This window comes from Cydia amplana, chromosome 9 (assembly GCF_948474715.1).
Source record: "Cydia amplana chromosome 9, ilCydAmpl1.1, whole genome shotgun sequence".
NCBI classification, from domain to species: Eukaryota; Metazoa; Arthropoda; class Insecta; order Lepidoptera; family Tortricidae; genus Cydia; species Cydia amplana.
This window is the reverse complement of record NC_086077.1, coordinates 12,725,278-12,746,602: the sequence shown is the minus strand read 5'-3', so window position 1 is coordinate 12,746,602 and position 21,325 is coordinate 12,725,278. Positions and strand designations below refer to the sequence as shown.

At 35.9% G+C, this 21,325-nt stretch overlaps 1 protein-coding gene across 2 annotated transcripts in view; it reads left to right on the top strand.

Annotated features, from left to right (window-relative positions):
* Nucleotides 1-21,325, top strand: part of LOC134651126 (extracellular serine/threonine protein CG31145) — a 157,434-nt gene that overhangs the window by 36,779 nt on the left and 99,330 nt on the right. The window contains exon 1 of one of the 2 annotated variants that reach the window (XM_063506142.1): nt 18,384-18,546. The exons of the other annotated variant lie outside the window; for it this stretch is intronic. Coding sequence (XP_063362212.1) covers nt 18,509-18,546 — 38 coding nt within the window. The 5' untranslated portion in view covers nt 18,384-18,508. Of the gene's footprint in view, nt 1-18,383; nt 18,547-21,325 lie in introns of those variants that run through there. 2 annotated transcript variants of the gene reach the window in all.

The following is a 21,325-nucleotide window of genomic DNA, read 5'->3' as shown; positions in this document are numbered from 1 at the left end:
CCGACCCCTACGGGTTTTTTAAAGACATTTTACTCACTTTTCAATAAGTTGAAATTTGGCACACATATGTAAGTTTGTGATCCAAAGACGGTCACAAATGAATTTTAAATATGGAGGCCACTTTTGGGGGGTAAAAGAGCAAATAAAAAAATAAAGTTATTCAAAATATATCGTGTGTGTATCAAATGAAAGAGCTCATTTTGAGAATCTCAAATATATATCTTTTTATAATTTTAAGATATATAGTTTAGCAGTTATTCAAGAAAATAGGCAAAAAATTACCATTCCTCCCCTTTATCTCTGAAACTACTGGACTAAAATTTTGAAAAAATTACACTAAATAGTTCTTTACCTATAGATGACAGGAAAACCTATTAGAAATGTGCAGTCAAGCGTGAGTCGGACTTAAGTACTTAGATTTTGATCCGACCCCTACGGGGTTTTTAAAGACATTTTACTCACTTTTAATGAAGTTAAAATTTGGCACACATACCTATGTAAGTTTGTGACCCAAAGACGGACATATACAGGGTGCTTCCTGTAACAGGAGCAATAAATTAAACTGTAGGCTGTACTCCTCAAACTGACCAATATTTGTTCAGAAACTTTTGAAAATAACTCGTTTTAATTTTTATTACACTTTAAAGTTTATTCTAAGACGCAATGTATTGCAAATTTTGTCATGTTTAAAGCGTGACAAGCAACGTCAAACACACTGATGTCAGCGTACATTGAAGGCAATATTTATTTTGTATGAAAAATAGGAAGTCTAAAGGATTCATAATTTTTAAAAGTTGCTGAACTAATGTTGGTCAGTTTGAGGAGTACAGCCTTTAGTTTAATTTATTGCTCCTGTTACAGGAAGCACCCTGTATGTAACGTAAACAAATGAATTTTTAATATGTAGGCCACTTTTGGGGGGTAAAAGAGCAAATTAAAAAATAAAGTTTTTCAAACTAAGATATCGTGTTACATATCAAATGAAAGAGCTCATTTTGAGAAAAGTTTGTAAATTTCTGTACCTAAAAGTGTTTCAAAATAAAGTTTATTAATTTAATTATTAATTAAACTTTGGAATGATCATTTTAAGATAAATAGTTTAGCAGTTATTCAAGAAAATAGGCAAAAGATGACCCTTTCCCCCCCTTTATCTCTGAAACTAGGTACTGGGTCTAAAATATTGAAAAAAATACACTAAATAGTTCTTTACCTATAAATGACAGGAAAACCTATTAGAAATATGCAGTCAAGCGTGAGTCGGACTAAAGTACTTAGTTTTTGATCCGACCCCTACGGGTTTTTAAAGACATTTTACTGACTTTTCATTAAAAAAAAACATATTGTTAAAAATTGTGTAATGTGCGGAACCCTTGGAACGCGAGTCCGACTCGCACTTGGCCGGTTTTTTTAAATTATAATAAAAATAATTTTCAAAACATACCAAGTTTGGGCTTCTCCAGATACAATACCGTTCAATATTATTTTGTAAAATATACCTCAAATTATACCTAATATCCTATGAGGATATTAGGTATCTAACACTAAGAAAGCAATTTTGAAAATAATTACATGAAGTACTTTTTTTTTAATTTTTCAATTTTACAAAGTGTGATCTATGAATCTCTCAATTAAATATTTAAATAGAAAGCATAAAATTAATATAATTATAACGGTTTTCCAGAAAGTCGCTTATATCTCGGAATCTATAAGTCGTAGTAAAAAATATTTATGTAAGAATTAACTGAAAAATCTCACCTTTAAGCCCCCCCCTTCCCCCCCCCCTTTCCCCGAGTTCTCCACCCCCCCACTCATGAGAACTTTTTCTTACTTAAAGCTTAGATATTACCAAAGGAACATGTAAACCAAGTTTCAATACTCTTATTTTACCCGAATGACATTATGAGTATAATTCGGCAGGGGTATTATTACACTTTGTAAAATTGAAATAGTATTTTTTCTACTCCAGCACTTAAATGTGTCAATTAAATGACTGACAGTGATATCTAAAGCAATGTCATTTGAATGATTTGTCTATAGGCTCATAAGATGACTGCTAGCAGTCATCTTATGAGTATAATACAACTGCTTTATTTTTTTTAAAGATACAAGTTCCGATCATCTTGATTGAAAGAGGTATGTTTTCATTTACAATAATAACTCTTTTTTTTTTTTAAATAATAACTCAATTTTTTTTAAATAATAACTCTTTTTTTTTAATAATCTCTTTTTTTTAATAATAACTTTTTTTTTTTTTTTTGCTGCAGCTGTCATAGAAAAAGTAATGTATGCAACAGCTCATAATTGGTTCTTAAAATTCTCGGGTCTTTTTTTACAAAACTCGACTACGTCTCGTTTTGTAACTTCGACCCTTGAATTTTAAGAACCCTTATTATATCACTGTTGCATAAACTACTATTATGCAACCGTTGTTTAAGAGGAGTCAAAAAAGGCGAGTGGCGTGAGTAACAATTTGAGGCGAAGCCGAAAATTGTTAATAAAGACGCCACGAGTATTTTTTGACTCGGTTAAAGAACGTTGCATACAATACTTTTTCTACGACCAAGCACTTACTTACTTTGAAAAAAAAATTGTAAATTTAACAAATATTTTTCATTCAACAAAAATAATACTTTAAACAAGTGGAATCATATAGGACATATATGTAGGTAAACAAACCAAAAGTATACAGCTAAGATACGCGACCCGGCCACCGCGCCCCGCGCCCCACGGCCGGATGGTCAGCGACACCTTCTAGTAACTCATGAGGCCCTGGTACTTGCTCTTAGTTAAATTACAATTTTGGATAGTTTTTTTTTCTCGATTTTGGCCACAGTAGCCTATGGAGACTAACAAGCAACGCTAAGCGGTGTTCGTAGTCTATGGATCTTGCTATATTACGGGTGTCACATGCGCGTTTCTGACTTCTGAAGGAATTTTATTGTTTCTACTATAGAACCTAATGAATATTTTGTAAATTAGCAGCAATGCACTTAGTACTCATCAATCAATTAAAATTAGGTTGGCAACAATGTATTTAATACAATATTTTTTAAGTGGTGATTACACGAAGTATCGTAAAAGTACCAAAAAGATACTGCGTATATGCACAAATACTTTTTTGGGGAATAGACTAAAGACTTGTCTTGACAACTATAACATAGGGGTTTAAAGGTGTGTGTATGATGACCTTTTAAATGACAAATAAAGGTACGGGAGTAGAAAAAATTAAAACAAATATACTAAATGTAAATATTTTCAAAATTGCTTTATTAGAATTAGATATGAGGATATTAGGTATAATTTGAGGTATATTTAACAAAAAATTTTTTAACGGTATTGTATCTGGAGAAACCCAAACTTGGTATGTTTTGAAAAATATTTTTATTATAATTTAAAAAAAATGACTCAAATGTAATGATGTGATATATTTTTGGAATCGGCTCAGAAAGCCCTTTCGTTTAATACTACACACGATAAAATTGTTTAGAAACCTATCGTGTGACACGATAGGTTTCTAAACATTTTTTTTTTAAATTTCATACAAAAAAAAGATGACGTCATAACTCCTCTCGTTTTTTTATTTGTTGGTGCTTCGGGTCAAATTGTTTCAAATGTCCTAAAGATCAATCGTACCGATTTTGATACCTTTAACACCATTTGCAGCGTTTTTTGGCGAACCGCTATCGCTATAACAACAGCAAGAGCAGAACACGTGTGAAGGGATCCATGTCTGATTAAACAACTGGTAGTCGAATTTTATTCTTTACTATGCAGCGTGGCATCGCACGCGGCGCCGCACGCCGCTTGGCGGCACCGCGCGCGGCGAAACTCACCGCTTTGCGGCACCGCGCGCGGCGCCGCGCACCGCTTTGCGGCGCCGCAGCGCGGCACCGCAAAATTTTGCGTTGCGGCGGGCGTCGCCGCAGATTTCTGCGGTGCCGCGCCGCGCGGCGGCGGCGGCGCCGCACCGCTGACATGTGGCCGGGCCCTTCCAGTCATTCAGTTTATTTCAATGGTCATTGGCAAGGAGGGGAGCTCTTCCTGTGCCGCACTACTAAACAGGATAAACATTGCGTGTGTTGTGCTTGTTGATATTATCTCAATGGCTTCAAAGAATCCATTGAGATAAGTACCGATATGACTTTCAAATTAGCTATTTTGTAACTTAGGCAATTAGTTATTTTGATGCAGAATATACATCGTTGAAAGTAGGTACCAACACTATGTATTTTCCATGCAATAGGGAGTTTTTTTTTGTTTTTATATTAAGTATGTGAATGTCCTGTGTCAAAAATGTTATTGTGGGACTAGTTCGATTTGTGTAAAATTGCCATAAGTATATTTTTTGAAGTGAAAACTTCTTTAGCGGCGCTGGGCACTTTTTGAGGTGGGGAAAAATGATAAACTCGAGACAGCGTAAGGCGATCACGTGACCGTAAGGTTTAGATGGCCACTCATGATGGCATTAAGATGGCATTAGATGGCATTTAAATCAATAAAGAAAAACTCAACGACATAATTCAATAAAGCTACATCTTGATGAAATCGCTATTAAAAGTGAACTCTAGTACCTACTGGTGAATAAAACACAAAATGACCATCTCATGAACTCATGACCAAATATTTAGATGCGAGGTCTGCAAGGTAACTTTACAATTTGTATTCGAATTTTAAACAATTGACGCTACAAATTTGAATTTCGAATTTTAAACAAGCTCACTGACCAGCAATTTCGGAACTACAGTTTTTCAATAGAAAGGAGGATGGGTCAATTATACATAGTGCTGCAGACATTTTGGACTAGTCAGTTTTCACTTCTGTCGGCACTCCCGGAGTGCAACACGTTGTTTTTTTATTTCATTTGGTCAACAGTGAATAATCCTGGCTCCATGTATCCTGCCTCCTACCATTCAACACTTAAGTATTTAGTTATGGCGATATTCATAAACGTCTGCGAACTTAATCAGTTGATGATCGTCGTTTGTCCCTATCTGTCGTTATGCCATAGAGAGGGACAAACGACGATCATCAGCTGATTAACTTAGCAGACGTTTATGAATAACGCCGTTTTATTCATATGTTTCTATAGTTGTCGCTAGTTGTAAACAACGGTAAACGACGTCGCTAAATCACTCCGCTTCTGCGACACGTTGTGTTGATCCGATATTTTACACGCGCCCACGCGGCCTGAAATAGTCGCCATGGAACCGAGATGCATTGATTTATGTCTCAAAACTGGTTCATAGCCAAAACCATTATTTACTAACCCCCTTATTCATAAAACTTAGCAAAACGTTGTAAAATTTTGCCTCTTTCTAACAAACACAAATGTCAAAATAGAACAAATCAATATCAAAGGCTTGTTAGACTTGACAAGCGTTTATGAATAAAGTCATAAGTATTTTCCTAAGATTATCCGTCCTTAGGACCTCAAAACACTGGTACCTAATATGTTAGAAAGTAATAAAAGCGGCCAAGTGCGAGTCGGACTCGCCCATGAAGGGTTCTGTATTTAGGGGATTTATGACATATTAAAAAAAAACTACTTACTAGATCTCGTTCAAACCAATTTTCGGTGGAAGTTTGCATGGTAATATACATCATATATTTTTTTGGTTTTATCATTCTCTTATTTTAGAAGTTACAGGGGGGGGGACACACATTTTACCACTTTGGAAGTGTCTCTCGCGCAAACTATTCAGTTTAGAAAAAAAATGATATTAGAAACCTCAATATCATTTTTGAAGACCTAGATTCATTCATTTTTTTAAACTTCCCGCAACTTGCACGTCTCGTAGTGCGTTTCTCGCCATGACACCATCACACATCGCGCGAGGTCTCGGGCCATATTTTATACAGCGCATTGACCTCTGCTCCGCCTAACACAATAATGCCATCTTGTTAGCCGTCTAGGAATCTATAAAATATATGATATCGAGGTCGCTAAATGGCACTACCTATTAAAATAATGAGGATGCGAGTTTTTGCAGATATTGATGTTATTTATTATTTAATTGGACCCTGCAAATAATGAGGATCGCGACTTTTTAAAATAAATATGACGGTTTTTAGGGTTCCGTACCCAAAGGGTAAAAACGGGACCCTATTACTAAGACTCCGCTGTCCGTCCGTCCGTCCGTCTGTCCGTCCGTCCGTCCGTCCGTCCGTCCGTCCGTCCGTCCGTCCGTCCGTCTGTCACCAGGCTGTATCTCACGAACCGTGATAGCTAGACAGTTGAAATTTTCACAGATGATGTATTTCTGTTGCCGCTATAACAACAAATACTCAAAACAGAATAAAATAAAGATTTAAGTGGGGCTCCCATACAACAAACGTGATTTTTGACCGAAGTTAAGCAACGTCGGGCGTGGTCAGTACTTGGATGGGTGACCGTTTTTTTGCTTGTTTTGCTCTATTTTTTTGTTGATGGTGCGGAACCCTCCGTGCGCGAGTCCGACTCGCACTTGGCCGGTTTTTAGTTATAATTATCTCTGGAAATAGTACGAGTAATTGCTAATTGACAATTATTAACATTCTCGAGTCCAATTGGTCTTGATTAGGGTTTGCACGACGGATCCGAAATGTATGGGAAGATCCGCGGATCCGGATCCAGATCCGGATAATTTCATACATTTCGGATCCGGATTGCAAACCCTAGTCTTGATGATAGAAACCATTAATTGAACGCAACGGCAAAACAATTTCAACTTGCTTTATGGCATTACTTGGTTAAAGAATTAATTTATAACATTACATTAAGGGGAACTCAAGCTGATTGCCTACAAACTTATTGAGACGGCTGCAGCATTTCTGCGGCAAATCCGTGTCCAGTGCAGATATACAGGGTGCTTCCTGTAACAGGAGCAATAAATTAAACTGTAGGCTGTACTCCTCAAACTGACCAACATTTATTCAGCAGCTTTTAAAAATTATGAATCCTTTAGACTTCCTCTTTTTCATACAAAATAAATATTGCCTTCAATGTACGCTGACATCAGTGTGTTTGACGTTGCTTGTCACGCTTTAAACATAACAAAATTTGCAATACATTGCGTCTTAGAATAAACTTTAAAGTGTAATAAAAATCAAAACCCGAGTTATTTTCAAAAGTTGCTGAGCAAATGTTGGTCAGTTTGAGGAGTACAGCCTACAGTTTAATTTATTGCTCCTATTACAGGAAGCACTCTGTATACTAAATGGTAGTTTTTGTCTACGTGTAAGTGAGAAAATTATAAAGGAAGGTAGTGTCCGTCTTTTCCAAGTTGTTAAAATTGACACTTATCTTATCATGTGGGCAATAAATTCATCCATAATACGCTTGGATAATTGACATTTCCTGCAACAATGCAGTCAATGCATGTGCAATGATGCGCAGCAACGCTGAAGCAGTAAGTAATGCTTGTGTGGTCTTAATCCGAATGTTACATTTAACTATAGGGTTAGGGTAATAAGAAGTACGCACCTCTCTTTGTCTTGCAGTCATGTAATTTTGACATAAATGGGTGTTTAAAAAATATTATGGATAATTAATTATCTCTATATTGTCTATCTGTTATATTTATACGGCTAAATTACTAAATTGAGTTGTGCAGCTGGACATATGTATAAGTAACTACACACCTACTTTATCCATGCTATGCTACTTTATTTTGGGAAATCCGTCCCCTTGGGGAGGGAAGAAATATGACACAGACTGGCATACCATCACGGGCCATGAGGCCATACTGGCAAAGTCGCGAGCATAGCACCTTTAATTATTATTTTATAACTAATTATTTTGTTACGTCTATTACTCTACTCCCTTCTATAATAATAATAACTAAGCGACCGTTTCAGCGAACGGTCTAATAGCGAAGAGTCTCGACCAACATCTTGAGAGACTCTCGCTAGGTGGTTGGATCAAGGGTCAGATGCAGAAGGCGGTGATCTTGGACACGGCGCGGATAGTCCGCCGGTTCCTCTCTCTGCAGCCCTGACCACCGGCAGCTTGGGCCTTGCCTCGCTGCTGGCGGCACCCTAGGTTAGGTTTTTTATAATATGTTTATACGTATTTTGTATTGTTTTTGTAAGTGTTTTTGTATTTTATTTTTATATCCATATTATAAAATAACCTAGCCTAAGAGTTCAAATAAATAAAGAGAATAACTAATATAAGTAATGGACTAACGGTAACTATGTAATGAATATCGATTAGGACATAAATTGACTAGGAGTTATTAAAACTGATTTGGCAAAGCCTGGAAAACTAGTACCTAACTATTTTATGTATTAAGTAAACTAAGCAAGAATCGTGTTTAACGTATGAATAAGAAAATATTTCAACCTTTGAGCTTTAAACCTGAATCAACATCAGCGGTTCGATTCAACTTTGTTTTTGACAGATTGTTACTTTGCATAAACTTTCCTCAACTTTCAGCCTATTGTCGTAGGACTCGTAGGTATATAGCTAAGCATGCCTACAACTCTAAGTAGGTACGCTACTTGTTCTTTTGTTTATCTAATCCCATATTAATGACATAAGTGTTTTGAATTGAAATAATCTGCACAATTTGAAATAATCTGATTTGAGAATATTTATATAATTTAATGAATTTTGAGTGTCAACAAAATGTGACAGTGACGACATCACCACTTTTCACAATAACACGGTCGCTATGTTACGTTTCGTCTTTTTAACAAGTCGAATTTGCTATTTATCAAACATCTGACACAGGAGACTATGCGTGTTTGTCCATAGGTAGAACTAGGTAAGTAGAGTGCAACTCATTGAAACTTAACAATGAGGTTAAGAGTTAACGATTGAAAGAGTCACGATCCGCGCTTGTGCCGCCGGCCGTATATTATTTATGCGCGAGCGCTGTCCAATGTAACGTGACATATTAATTCTTAACAACTATGGGTAAACGTAGAGCGTTCTTATACTGGTATTTGCAGTGTTCTGATGCCTTTGCTAGTAAAGCGATTGGGATGGGCGTTTCTGTAAGTGACGCAACAATCCAGGTTGACAGCAAAGGTTAAATCTGTACTTTAAACGGCAATAATGTCAGCCATATTATTGCCAAGTAAACTTTATGTTATGACACTTAAATCACTTATGTTTTCTGAATGAAGAATCAGTTGTTCGTGTTGTTTGCTTATATACGTTGTTGCACAAAATACAGACTTAACGTACAAGTTCGGATTGAGTATCGACGCACACGTGGAACTATTGTTTGATTATTCTTCTATTGAATTTTTTTTTTAAGCTGGCGCTGAAAACCATCCTCCACAGATGAGGTTTTTGCCTAAATAGTTTTTACCTTAACAGAAAGCATTACTATATCTCACATACTTAATAAGGTAGGGCTTAGTACCTCCGACATGCAATTGGCCGGTTTTTATACATTTATGTATCCACATACTAACATATTTACGAATGTCTTATATCAGAACGTGTAGCAACACTACAATATTAAATCATATATTGTATCAATGATATGTAGCCGCTTTTCAGCAGCTAAATAATTCTATTCCGATCGTATTGATTGAATTGAAATCCACACGTGACAGTTGATAGATAACAATGCGAATAATTTCATTGATGACTATTTTTACAGCCGTATTTAATCAGTTTTTTTTTCCATGTCCGTCAAGCACACGTGCAGTGTGCTGGTAATCTGTTTCCGTAGTTGTATTTAAGTCTAGAAGTTTGATAGGCGCGTTAACGAAAGTTTTACTTTTCACGTCGAAGAAACCTGTACTCCTTTAGGAAAACCGCGAACTTCGGGAAACGAGCGTCGGTCCAGAAAGAAAAAAATGAATTCGTACCTTATGCAGTTTAAGACAGCATGCTGTTATGTATTAAGGGGACGGTATATGACGTTTTCGATTTAGAGCTCACTTTGTGCAATCAATTTGTTCAAGAAATGTTTAATAACTGCATTAAATTATACGTAAATTTGTTCACGAAGAAGCCGTGTACCGGCTCTTCACGGCATAATATTTTTTATTTGCTGTAATTCTCTACAAATTGACACTAAAAGTATCCAAAAATCAAAATATGGAGTTCCGTTTGAGCAACACGCATTACAGTTTTGCCTTTAACAGTAATTGAGTTGTTGTGTGATTTTGAAAGCTAGATAACTAAACTAGCAAATTATTATCTACTTATATTTTTACTCACAAATACAACACAGAAATTCAATCCCAAATGTAAACTTTCGTACAATTTCCATACATTGACGACATCACTCAAAATTCTTCTTCGAGTCAGATGGCCGCTGGCCTTGGATCGAAGCAGACGTGTACTTCGTCGTAGCTCGTTTTTGACATTATTTAGACATTTCATCATATACGCATACGAAAATGTATACCAGTAGATAAATTGTATTTCAAAAAACAGGGTAAATAAATTTATTTAAAATTTGATTTGTTGTTATTTACAGGTCGTAACGATCGAAAACAGCAGTAAACTATCCTAAAACAATACGATTACAATTGAATTTAAGTAACTTGTTCCTTCAAAACCCGCTTAAAATGAAAAAAGTTTAAAGACTCTTTTTACTGATTGGGATTGATTTTCATTATGCTGGTATCAATTTTGCGTCATTAAAAAAAAGTGTATGACTTCTGTACGTCAATGACATTTGATGTCAATTGTAATCTTGTATTTACGTTAGAGAATATTATATATTCATTTAAATATTACTTACCTATTAATACGAAGCGTAATTCGTTTAATACCTGAAAGTCTTAGTGTCTACACCTACTTTGTTGCCGTTCGTTCCGTCTATATGTGTGCGATTACGTGCTGTTCTCAATAATCAAGAAACAAGCCATAATCTTCAAGAATAAAATAACAGCAAGACCAGCATTTAGTACTAACTAGTTTTTGCGGATTTGGAGACAAGAGATGAAGCTTACAGGCTAATACCGCTGCGGTCTGGTTATTGTTATGTGTATATATCGAGTATTATATAAATTTACTATAAAATAACAATGTTTTATTTCAATGACATTATGTGCGTAGGTATGTATGTTTCGGTGATTATAAGAATTTTGTCCACACAATCATTGTGCAAAGCAGAGACTGCATCATGCTTTCTTTACGGTATAAGCGGTATGGTACCGTTATTATTTATCAATACCGGTTCGTTTTGAAGGTAAAACTATACCGGTTGAAATACAAAGTACGGTACCGGTATAAAATTAGAGCAGGGACAACCATTTTTATAGGTGTACACTGTACAGTCAGCTGCAGAGAAAAGGTACGACCAGATAGATAATTGTATGTAGGGGTGGTACCTTTTCTCTGCAGCTAGCTGTACCTAAACCATCATTGACCGAGCGTTGGCGAAGGTCTCCGTTTCAAATTGGCCAAAAATGCTTTCGTATGTCCGAATTCTTCTCCTTTGCATATCACATTTCTCAACTGATTCTCGTGAAAATTCGGTAGTCCGATATAATTATTCGGTTTCTTTTTTTTTGAACAATTTTAAATAGGCAGAAATTGTCATAAAGGACTTAAGCGCCAGTAGGGTCTGTGACACTTAAGACCACTGCGATTATTAGGTACTTACTGGCCCCTATTTCACTACGACCACGGTGACAGGTGCGACAGTTGTCGACATCACTGTTGCTGACGTCACAGGCCTCCATAGGCTACGGTAACCGCTTACCATCGGACGGGCGATGTGCTTGTTTGCCACCAACATTTTAATAAATAAATAAACTCCATTATATTGCCACTAAAAAATTCTTATTTTGCGAAGCTAATGACAATTGTCACAAGAAACACAGCAACTGTATCGAAATTGCGACACAGAACTCATTTCCTGTCAAGACTTACCGAAAATTCTTTGAAAAATCTTGTGACAATTGTCACAAGATTTTTTCGCGAGAGAAATGTCTGTTTTATCCGATATAATAAAGTTTTTTTTTAATAATAGGTACAATGACGGTGGCAAACACGAATACGGCCCGCCCGATGGTAAGCGGTAACTGTATTATTAAATTGTACAACGGGACTTAATCGCGTATCTAAGTTTTAAGATTTACCTCCGACGTTTCGAGGACGGCGTTGTCCCCGTGGTCTCGGAGAAGACTGGCTTAAGTTGATATCAGCATCTTCTAACCGCGCGAGTTTTTCGAACTACCCGCACTTGGTCTTGTTTATCCGCTTGAACGTTTTGCGGTTCCGTTGTACAATTTAATAATGTGTAAAAATCGTGAAAGTTTAAATCAGTGTTAGCGGTAACTGTAGTCCATGGATGCCTATGGCGTCAATAACAGTGATGTTTTTGTCGTACCTGTCACCGTGATGAAATAGGGGCCAGATTACGCCGCGCCGCGTGGAACGTGAGGTGCATTGGGGTAAATGCATACCATTCACTCAAGGAAAATAATCTCCCTTATAAGATCACTCGTGTGTCTGCCATTTTGTTAAAGCCAATTTTCACCGTAACTACTGGACTAGTTCATTTGAAATTTAGTACACATATGTCAAGTAAGGAAGTAGTAAGTCGGTGATCCGAAGATGAGTAACGTAAATAAATGAACTTTTAACTTTGCGGCGATTTTTGGTATCAGGTTTGGTATCTCACATATCAGATATAATACATAACTATAAGTAGGTGAGCAAAAATGTACCATAACCTAACTCAGAATTGTATTACATAAATACATATACAAAAAATAGTTCAACGCCAAAAGATTAATGGAAGACCTATGTATGTATAGGTGAGTTGGTCTTAAACAAAAAATATGCAATAAAAATGTGTAACTGTGGAACCCATGGTGAATCCTACTCGTACATGATCGGTTTTTATATTATGTACCTATAAGATATTTTCTACTTTATACTTTATAAGTGTACCTACATAATATTTACTTATAAGCAAGCGCAGTTGTCACGTAAAATATTTGTAGATTTTTTTGGAAGTATGTGTCACATCATCATCATCTTCCTCGCGTTGTCCCGGCATTTTGACACGGCTCATGGGAGCCTGGGGTCCGCTTGGCAATTAATCCCATAAATTGGCGTGGGCACTAATTTTTATGAAAGCGACTGCCATCTGACCTTCCAACCCATAGGGGGTAAACTAGGCTCTTATTGGGTTTAGTCCGGTTTTCTCACGATGTTTTCCTTCACCGAAAAGCAACTGGTAAATATCAAATGATATTTCGTACATAAGTTCCGAAAAACTCATTGGTACGAGCCGGAATTGCAATTCGCACGCTCTTACCGCTAGGCCTCCAGCGATTTTTTTGAAGTATGTATAGCACAAAAAAAATATTTAGAAATGTAACATTTAAGGTAGGTAATTAAAATACGGTATAAACATTATTGGAGAAGACTTGGAGGAAGTGTCATAGGGATCTACATTCGATGCGTGGAAAACAAGTTCTTTTGTCTAATTATAATCCATCGGCAATCACGCGAGCGCATAAAACGAAAATCATTTTTTTTTCACTCCCTAAAACTCCCTTAACCTAATAACAGTAAAACAAAAAATAAAATATAGAGGGTTACCAACCAGCCAAAGAATTATAAGTAGATATATGCACTTATCCCAACGCACCTCACGTTCTACTCTGCACGGGGTTCATTGCCGCTCCTACCGCCGTAAGTAACTATCAACACCTACATTATCAAGGCTACGATCGAAGATAATCGCTTCAGCACTGAAATAATACCGGTGGAATACCGGTATAATATTTTTTATTTTAATTGTATTAATTTAATAGTAAGTAGTGTAAGATATTAGGGGTACATTAGCCAACACTGTTTCCATATATTTTCAAATTTTATTTTGTCCGCCTTAATTAAATTTTGCACCCTGCCGGAACTTTATTTATTTAAATTCTCATTTAATTGATTTTGAGCCTTATGAAAAGTCGTATAGAGTAGTAAATAAAATTTTACATCTGACTTAATGACATCTGGTTTTATTCGGTTTAACTTTAGAAAACGCGTATCTCGACAAAGCCATAATGTAGAAAATTGTCAACAACCAAATGAATTATTAGAATTTAAATACGTCACGTGTGACATGAACAGACAAGGAAAGCAAGATTAAATGTATTGTTTCTCTTTCTTCTTTCAATGGAACGCTTTTCCTAAAAGGAGGCCACTAAACTCAAAACGCTATCTTAAAAAAAAACTTGATGGGTCAGTGACCTGTCCCAGTAAAGTGAGGTAGTGTGCGTGAAGTGCGCTTGTGTGTGAAATGGGGTAAATTGACAGAATCTGAAAATTTACCCACCTCTACCGTCACCTTAAGAAGGTAAGTACTATATTTAAATGACATGTAAGTAAGTCATGTTGACTTACTAATGACGACACAGCCGAATGCATCTTGCGTATGAGTACGTAACAAGTAAATATTTGTAGGTAGGTACGTAATATAGTTAATATAGTTATTCGTTTACCCTGCACATGGTGTCCCAGAAAGGTTGAATAAAGTGCAAAGGTCAAAATCTCCGAAAGCATAACACTACTGCATTCTACATTCATTCTGCATGTACGATTGATAAACAATAAAAACAATTTACATTTATTATTACCGATAGAACGGTACGTAGCATGAAGCATCTTAATGATAAGAATATTAAGAATAACTTGGCACGAGTTGCCTAGAAATAGACGCCATACTTAGATACGAGTATATTTGATTACTATCCGTGACAGACAAAGTCATGCGTGAGATAATAATACATAATAACGATAACTTCTGTACTTCAATGAACTTTATAAGAACCAACAGAAAGGTAACACTGTCATTCTTGTACCACATGCCATTATTTAACATATTATGTAGAAATTTGCTATAGTATCTCATTCTCAACCGAGGTACACGGTACACGCATCTCTATTTGCAATATGCAAACTCGGGGTATAAAAACAGCCGTTAAAGTTGCATTGGCACGCGGGCAAAGCGCATCGCATAGTTAGCAAGGTTGTGATGTAACGTCTTGTTCCGAAGACGAGCCTCGAAAGTGGTCAGGCCGGTCGAGTCACCGACCGGTTGCACTTGGTAGGGTTGACGCCGCATCGAAAACGATTCGTAATGAGGTGGACAAACTGTCTCGCTTCGCTTCTACATACAATTCCGGTTCCAGTCACGGAATCTTACACCTCGGTGTAAGATTTTTAGTATTTGTTAATGAGAAATATTATCTGTGATTGGACTCTAATTTTTTTAAAGCATTATTTTTATATTTTTTAAAAACATCTGCTATTGGATACACATAATTAAGATTCAAATAAAATTGGAGTCGTAAATATTTTTTTTAAATTAAAACAAGTCTCTTTGATAGTTTTGATTATATTTAAAATAAGTTAAGTAAACTTACCTACAATCAAATTACAAAAATATAACTATTGTTGCAGCCGTCTCAGGTGACAACCCTATATCACCTAAGTACCTCAAGCGATGCCTGATTGGCCACTGTGTCACCGGAGCAACGCGAGGTGACCGAGAACTATCGATAACATCATGAACAGTCACGCGTATTTTTTCCCCTCAGATTGCACTGTTTACACTGTTTATCCATTGTTCATAATTTATCCTCCGTCTTTGTTGTCCTGGCTCATTTCAAACAACAAATTTTAAATATACCTACACCTAGAAAGACGACTAATAGCTTCCGAGTGCGAATACATGTTATCATCTTATAGGTACATAAGATTTTACTTTATTCTATTTAGTAGATACAAATAAAATCTAACAGCCACTAGCCATGTCACGAACTGCAACGAAAACATTTAATGTCAGCAAACGTTTTTATTATGAACGTACTATATCTCATGCCGCTAAAAAGTTACATAGCAAATGACACTTTATTGCCTGTACTTAGAGTTATAATTACAAGCTTATGAAACACGATAGGGGCGTGCTAAGATGTTATTTAGATTGATTGTCATTGCAACTGGTTTCCATAATACAATTAATCAATTCTGTCCATATTTAATGGGGCTATAAGAAATACATTGGATAATTGGCCAGATAACTGTCATTGTCGTGCCACGTATTACAGTTTGTTAATATCCTGTTTATGTACAGTTACGATGATGATGATGTCTGACATAACGATACATTCGATTATTAATCTAAATGCCATAATATCTTGGACGCCAAGTAACCCTGTCTTGCGGGCAACTAGAGGGTCGTTTGTTGTTCAACAACCCATGTGTTTCTAGTTCTGTAGATAGGTAAACTAAACTGTAGAATAAGTATGTCTTAATTTCGCTCCTTCAAATAATGAAATAACTGATGGATACAGAAATTGCAGTGAGATCTTAAACTAACTCAATTTTATTTAAAAATACATTTAAGTAGCAGGTATACCTAATTTTTTTGACCTTTTTGAGAAATAGAGTTCACTCGTATTTAATGCTTGACTAGACATTATACAATTAAAAATACATGAATTAAGACTTATTCCATTAATTTCATAATTGTATAAAAATATGTTTAAATAATTACATACCCTGACTTCTACTTATTGCCACACTGGGTATCGAATTAACGTTTTTAAGCGTAATTATCTAATTATTTTTTTTACCATCCGAGTACTTTACCTGACATACGATACATTAGGTACATTGTGCACTTGCAAAGAAAAAAAACTAAAGGAGGGTGGGCAGATTTGTATGGACACTGGCTTATGAAGCAATAAGAATAAGCGACATATCATTGGACAGGGTTTTTATATACTCCATTTTTTGTATGACGAGACTTGTCAAATCTCTGTTTAAAAAAAAATTATGACACAAAAAAACATAAGAAAACGAATAAAACACTAAAATATCGTGACACCAAATCATCCACAATAACAAAACCTCACACACACTGCGACACAGGAACTTAGTATCGAAAAAAACTATACAGTCACGTTTAAACTCTCACTACTTTTTGCGGTGATAACTTTTTTCATTCACACAAATATTTGGGACTATCTGCCATAGTAAAAGTATTAGAACTTAGAATAAGCTATCCAGTGACATATTGCTTGTCCTTATTGGTCATTAGGCCAATTTCCCCACCCTCCTTTGAAGTGGAATAATTCTTAAATACGATACGGTGACATTTCAGACATTCGTCCGCCATATCGTTTTTATTTTTTACTGATTAGGCATCGTAAGCACTGGCCCGGCCGCATTCAGTCAGGATTGAAAATTGTGTAAAAATATTCTAGAGTCTATGCGGAAAGAGAAGAGTCGTGAAATGTATGGGGCCCAATATATTCCACGACTCTTTCCAAACAGACCTCCCTCTGCACTTGCGTGAAATTTGCGCTTACTGCGCAAGTGTGATAAAAACATTTTTACAAGTTGTCAAAACGTTGATTCCATTGCGATACTCTCTAGAGATATTACTTAAGTTATTTATTTGTTTGTTGATCCAGCTACTCGATACGTGTTTTTATTCGAAATCCTTTTAAAGACCGATGTAAATGTTGAATATTGCGATGACCGCGGTATCGACGAAGATTTTATTCGATATTCGTTCAACAAAATTGGGTTTCAAATAAAAATAATCAGAAACTGTTTATACGATTAACTTCATACGACGCGACGGTTGCGAAAGTGGAATTCGCTGAGATGCAATAAAACCACTTCTAGTTGGCGTACACAGTATGACGATTCAGTAGAATTTAATGCATTTTACACATCTGGATTTTAGTTTTTTGAAGGTGGTTTTTAAGCAAGAAATCTTCGGAAGATAACAGTATCTTAGGACCACAGGGTCCTACACTAGGTATGTCGTTGTCCCATCAGCATTTTATACTTAGTGCACACTCTAGCTAGGTGTATTTTTTTATTTGAGAAATTCAGTAATAAACATGTTCAATAACGGATATTTTTACTGCATATGACAATGCTTGCATTCATAGTAAAGTTTAATTTTCATTTTTTTTTTCAACTTAATTTAAATATGTATTATCAAATAACGATTGTTTTCTGATTCTGAACGGATGCGGTTAGGTGCATTTCTTGGAGATAGTAAAGACTGAACTGAAAATCCCCAAGACTCACTGTCGCACATGATCCATACAAATGTGAAAGATGTATGATAAAAAAAAAACTTTAGTGTATGTAGTGCGCAGCAGTGGGTAGCTATAAAACTAATAAAGTAAGTATAACACGTACGTGTTGATTTTTAATTATCGTTCACAGTATTGACATCGAAAAGTGTCATTGCCACTGAGATAATTTTAGCTCCAATACTCGTACCGTGTTCAAAATAAGTCTTGTTATTGTGTTAAGATAGACCTAAAAGTGGGACAAATCGTGGTATTCCAGGCAACCTTGCCAGAGGGCCGAGAAGCTCTAGTAATAGCCGCGTGAATGCGTGGGCGCGTCTTTCTTTATCACGCGATTTGCTCAAAACACTCGGCGCTCGCGCAGCGCCGCGGATCGGCTTACATCCCTTTCCTCTCCCGTTTTTTGTCAAATATATTCGTAATAGACGATGTGTGAGTGAAATATTGTTTTGAGCAAGTGATAAAAGTTGGAAAGTACGTGATGAGATATTTTCAGTTTTGTTTAGTGTTATTATGCAGGTAATGTGTTGGTCTTCATTATAATTGAAATGTCTGTTGATAATTGATAATTTATTTTTATTAATTTAAAGAATTTAAGTTACCTATTACACAGTAGCGCCTTTTTGCTATTTAGTAATATGGTAGCAAACAAGATGGCATAACAATGTAGAATTACGTGCGCTTTGCATAATATCGCATCAATCGAAAGGCCTACTTCGTTCAAGTGATTTGGATAATATGATTCGGATAGATTGGCTTTGCGTTACATTGGCGAGGTCAATCTTGTTGATGTACAAATGGCGTAATGCAATTAAGTAACTAATAAAAATTGAAGTATTTTTCTTGTAGCTGAGAGATAAGTCGATTCCTATTTATACTACGAGTGGCATCTCGACTTATTTTGCAAGGATTGTCATGTGTAAGCTAAAATTATGTGATTCTTAGATTGGTGAATAATAAATAGCTTGCTAAAACAAGTACGACTTTGTTATTTATTCTTTAAATTATTTATTTGTTATTAATTAATTATTTATTGTTATTTAAATTATTTATTCTTTGTACATTACTTAACACACATATTCGCGGTCCGGACCAAACGTCATAGCTATTTATTTCTTGTATTAAGCCCGCAATAAAATCTTTAGTTAATTCGTTTCTTATTATGCATAACTCTTTTACATTTATTTTCTTGCAAATTGCATCCAAATCTCTCGCTAATTCGGCTCGCGACAGTAGCGATTGAGATGTTGAATTGAAATAAACACACGATTTGCTGGGCACGTAATTAAAATATTTAGACGTCTCTTTCACGAAATTCTCTCTCATAGCTTTTTTGTAATCACTACATGACATAACACATAACTCAGTAAAATTTTCCGGTTTTTTAATGATATCCACAATTCTTGGGTGATCAGGCCTCGAATTAGTGGGTATATTAACAACCGAAGAACTTGTACTGTCTGTACCTTGCATACTCTCGATCTTTCGTCTTTGCGCTCGTGTCATCACATTTATAACTTGCTTATTCATTTGTTTCAAATCCTCTGACGTAATATTTATGCGAGACAGAGCGTCTGCCACGGAATTCTTAGAACCTTTCAAGTACTCAACCGTAAAATTATACTCCTCTAATTGTAATCGGAACTTTAGTAATCTACTGGTAGGGTCTTTCATAGTAAACAAATACACTAGTGGTCGGTGGTCTGTTTGCACTTTAAACTTTCTGCCGTATAGATAGGGTCTAAAATAGCGAATGCTCCACACTAGCGCTAATAACTCTTTTTCAACTGTAGGGTAATTTAATTCTGCCTTATTAAGACTTCGACTAGCGTAAGCTACAGGTCGACCATCATCGTTGCATAAAACTGATCCTAAAGCTTTTCCTGACGCATCACATTGTAAAAGAAATTGGTTTTCCTCCGAAAAATTTGGATATTGAAGTACTGGTGGTTTAACTAAAGCAGACTTTAATATTTGAAAAGACTGTTCACACTCTTGGGTCCATATAAATGGTACATCTTTACAGCACAACTTATTGAGCGGATATGCTTTATCTGCGAAATTGACAATGAATTTACGATAGTAACTAGCAAATGCCACGAAACATTTAACTTCGTCGGCGTTCTGAGGAGTCGGATAATTATATAGAACTTTCGTTTTTTCGGGATCTGGTAAAATGCCCTTTTCTGAAACTACATGACCCAGATATAATATTTCTTTTTGTAAAAATTGGCATTTGGCAGGATTGAGCTTTAAATTTACTTTTCTTAATCTACTGAAAACGTCTAATAAGTTTTGATTGTGTATAGCTAAACTTCTTCCGAAAACAACTAAGTCATCCTGATATACCAGACACTGTTCATAATTTAGACCGGACATGGCCACAGTCATCATCCGTGAAAAAGCGTTAGGGGAGGTTTTACAGCCTTGGGGGAGTCTGGTCATTTGATATTGATTTTTACTGGTTTGAAAAGCTGTAAGGGGGCGGCTTGATTTATCTAAATTTATTTGATAAAATCCCTGATACAAGTCTAGATGCGAAAAATAGATAGATCCTGATAAGGAGTCTAAAACTTCAGTTATATTAGGGAGTGGGAATTTATCGTCTTTTATCTGATTATTTAACTTTCTATAGTCGATGACCACGCGCCATTTCTTCTGATTCGAGGAATCTAATTTTTTGGGAACTAACAATAACGGACTCGACCACGCGCTTCTTGCCTCTTCAATTATTCCATCATCTAACATTCCTTTAATCTGCCTATCAATTTCAGCCTTTTGCGAGTAAGGTAATCTGTAAGGTTTTACATAAACTGGTGAACTACCCGGTTTTAATTCTATCGTCTGGTTATAAAGCTTTGTGGTGGTTAGTTTATCACCCGGTAGGAAAAAGACATCCGGATATTTTGCGCATATATTCTCAATGGATTTCTGTTCCTCTTCGTTTAATTTACTCAAATCTAAAGCAGAAAACAACAACTTCACCCTTTCGGCATTCATAGTTGGCTTACTAAATTCACAAATAAAGAAATCGCTCAATCTGCTCTTATTAATTGTAAATCGGCTTAAATTTACGTCGCTATCCCTTGTATTTAATATTTTAATTGGTATTTTACCCTGAATTGGTTTAACTATAGCACTCGCAACATATATTCCCTCGCATAATTCCTGACTATTTACTACAAAATCCTCCGTAATACTAGTATCCATGTAATGAATGATTTCACTACGAGCGGGTATAGTTAAATAACTATTTGCCGGTTCTGATGAGCTTCTAAACGCTATCTTAGCTAACTGT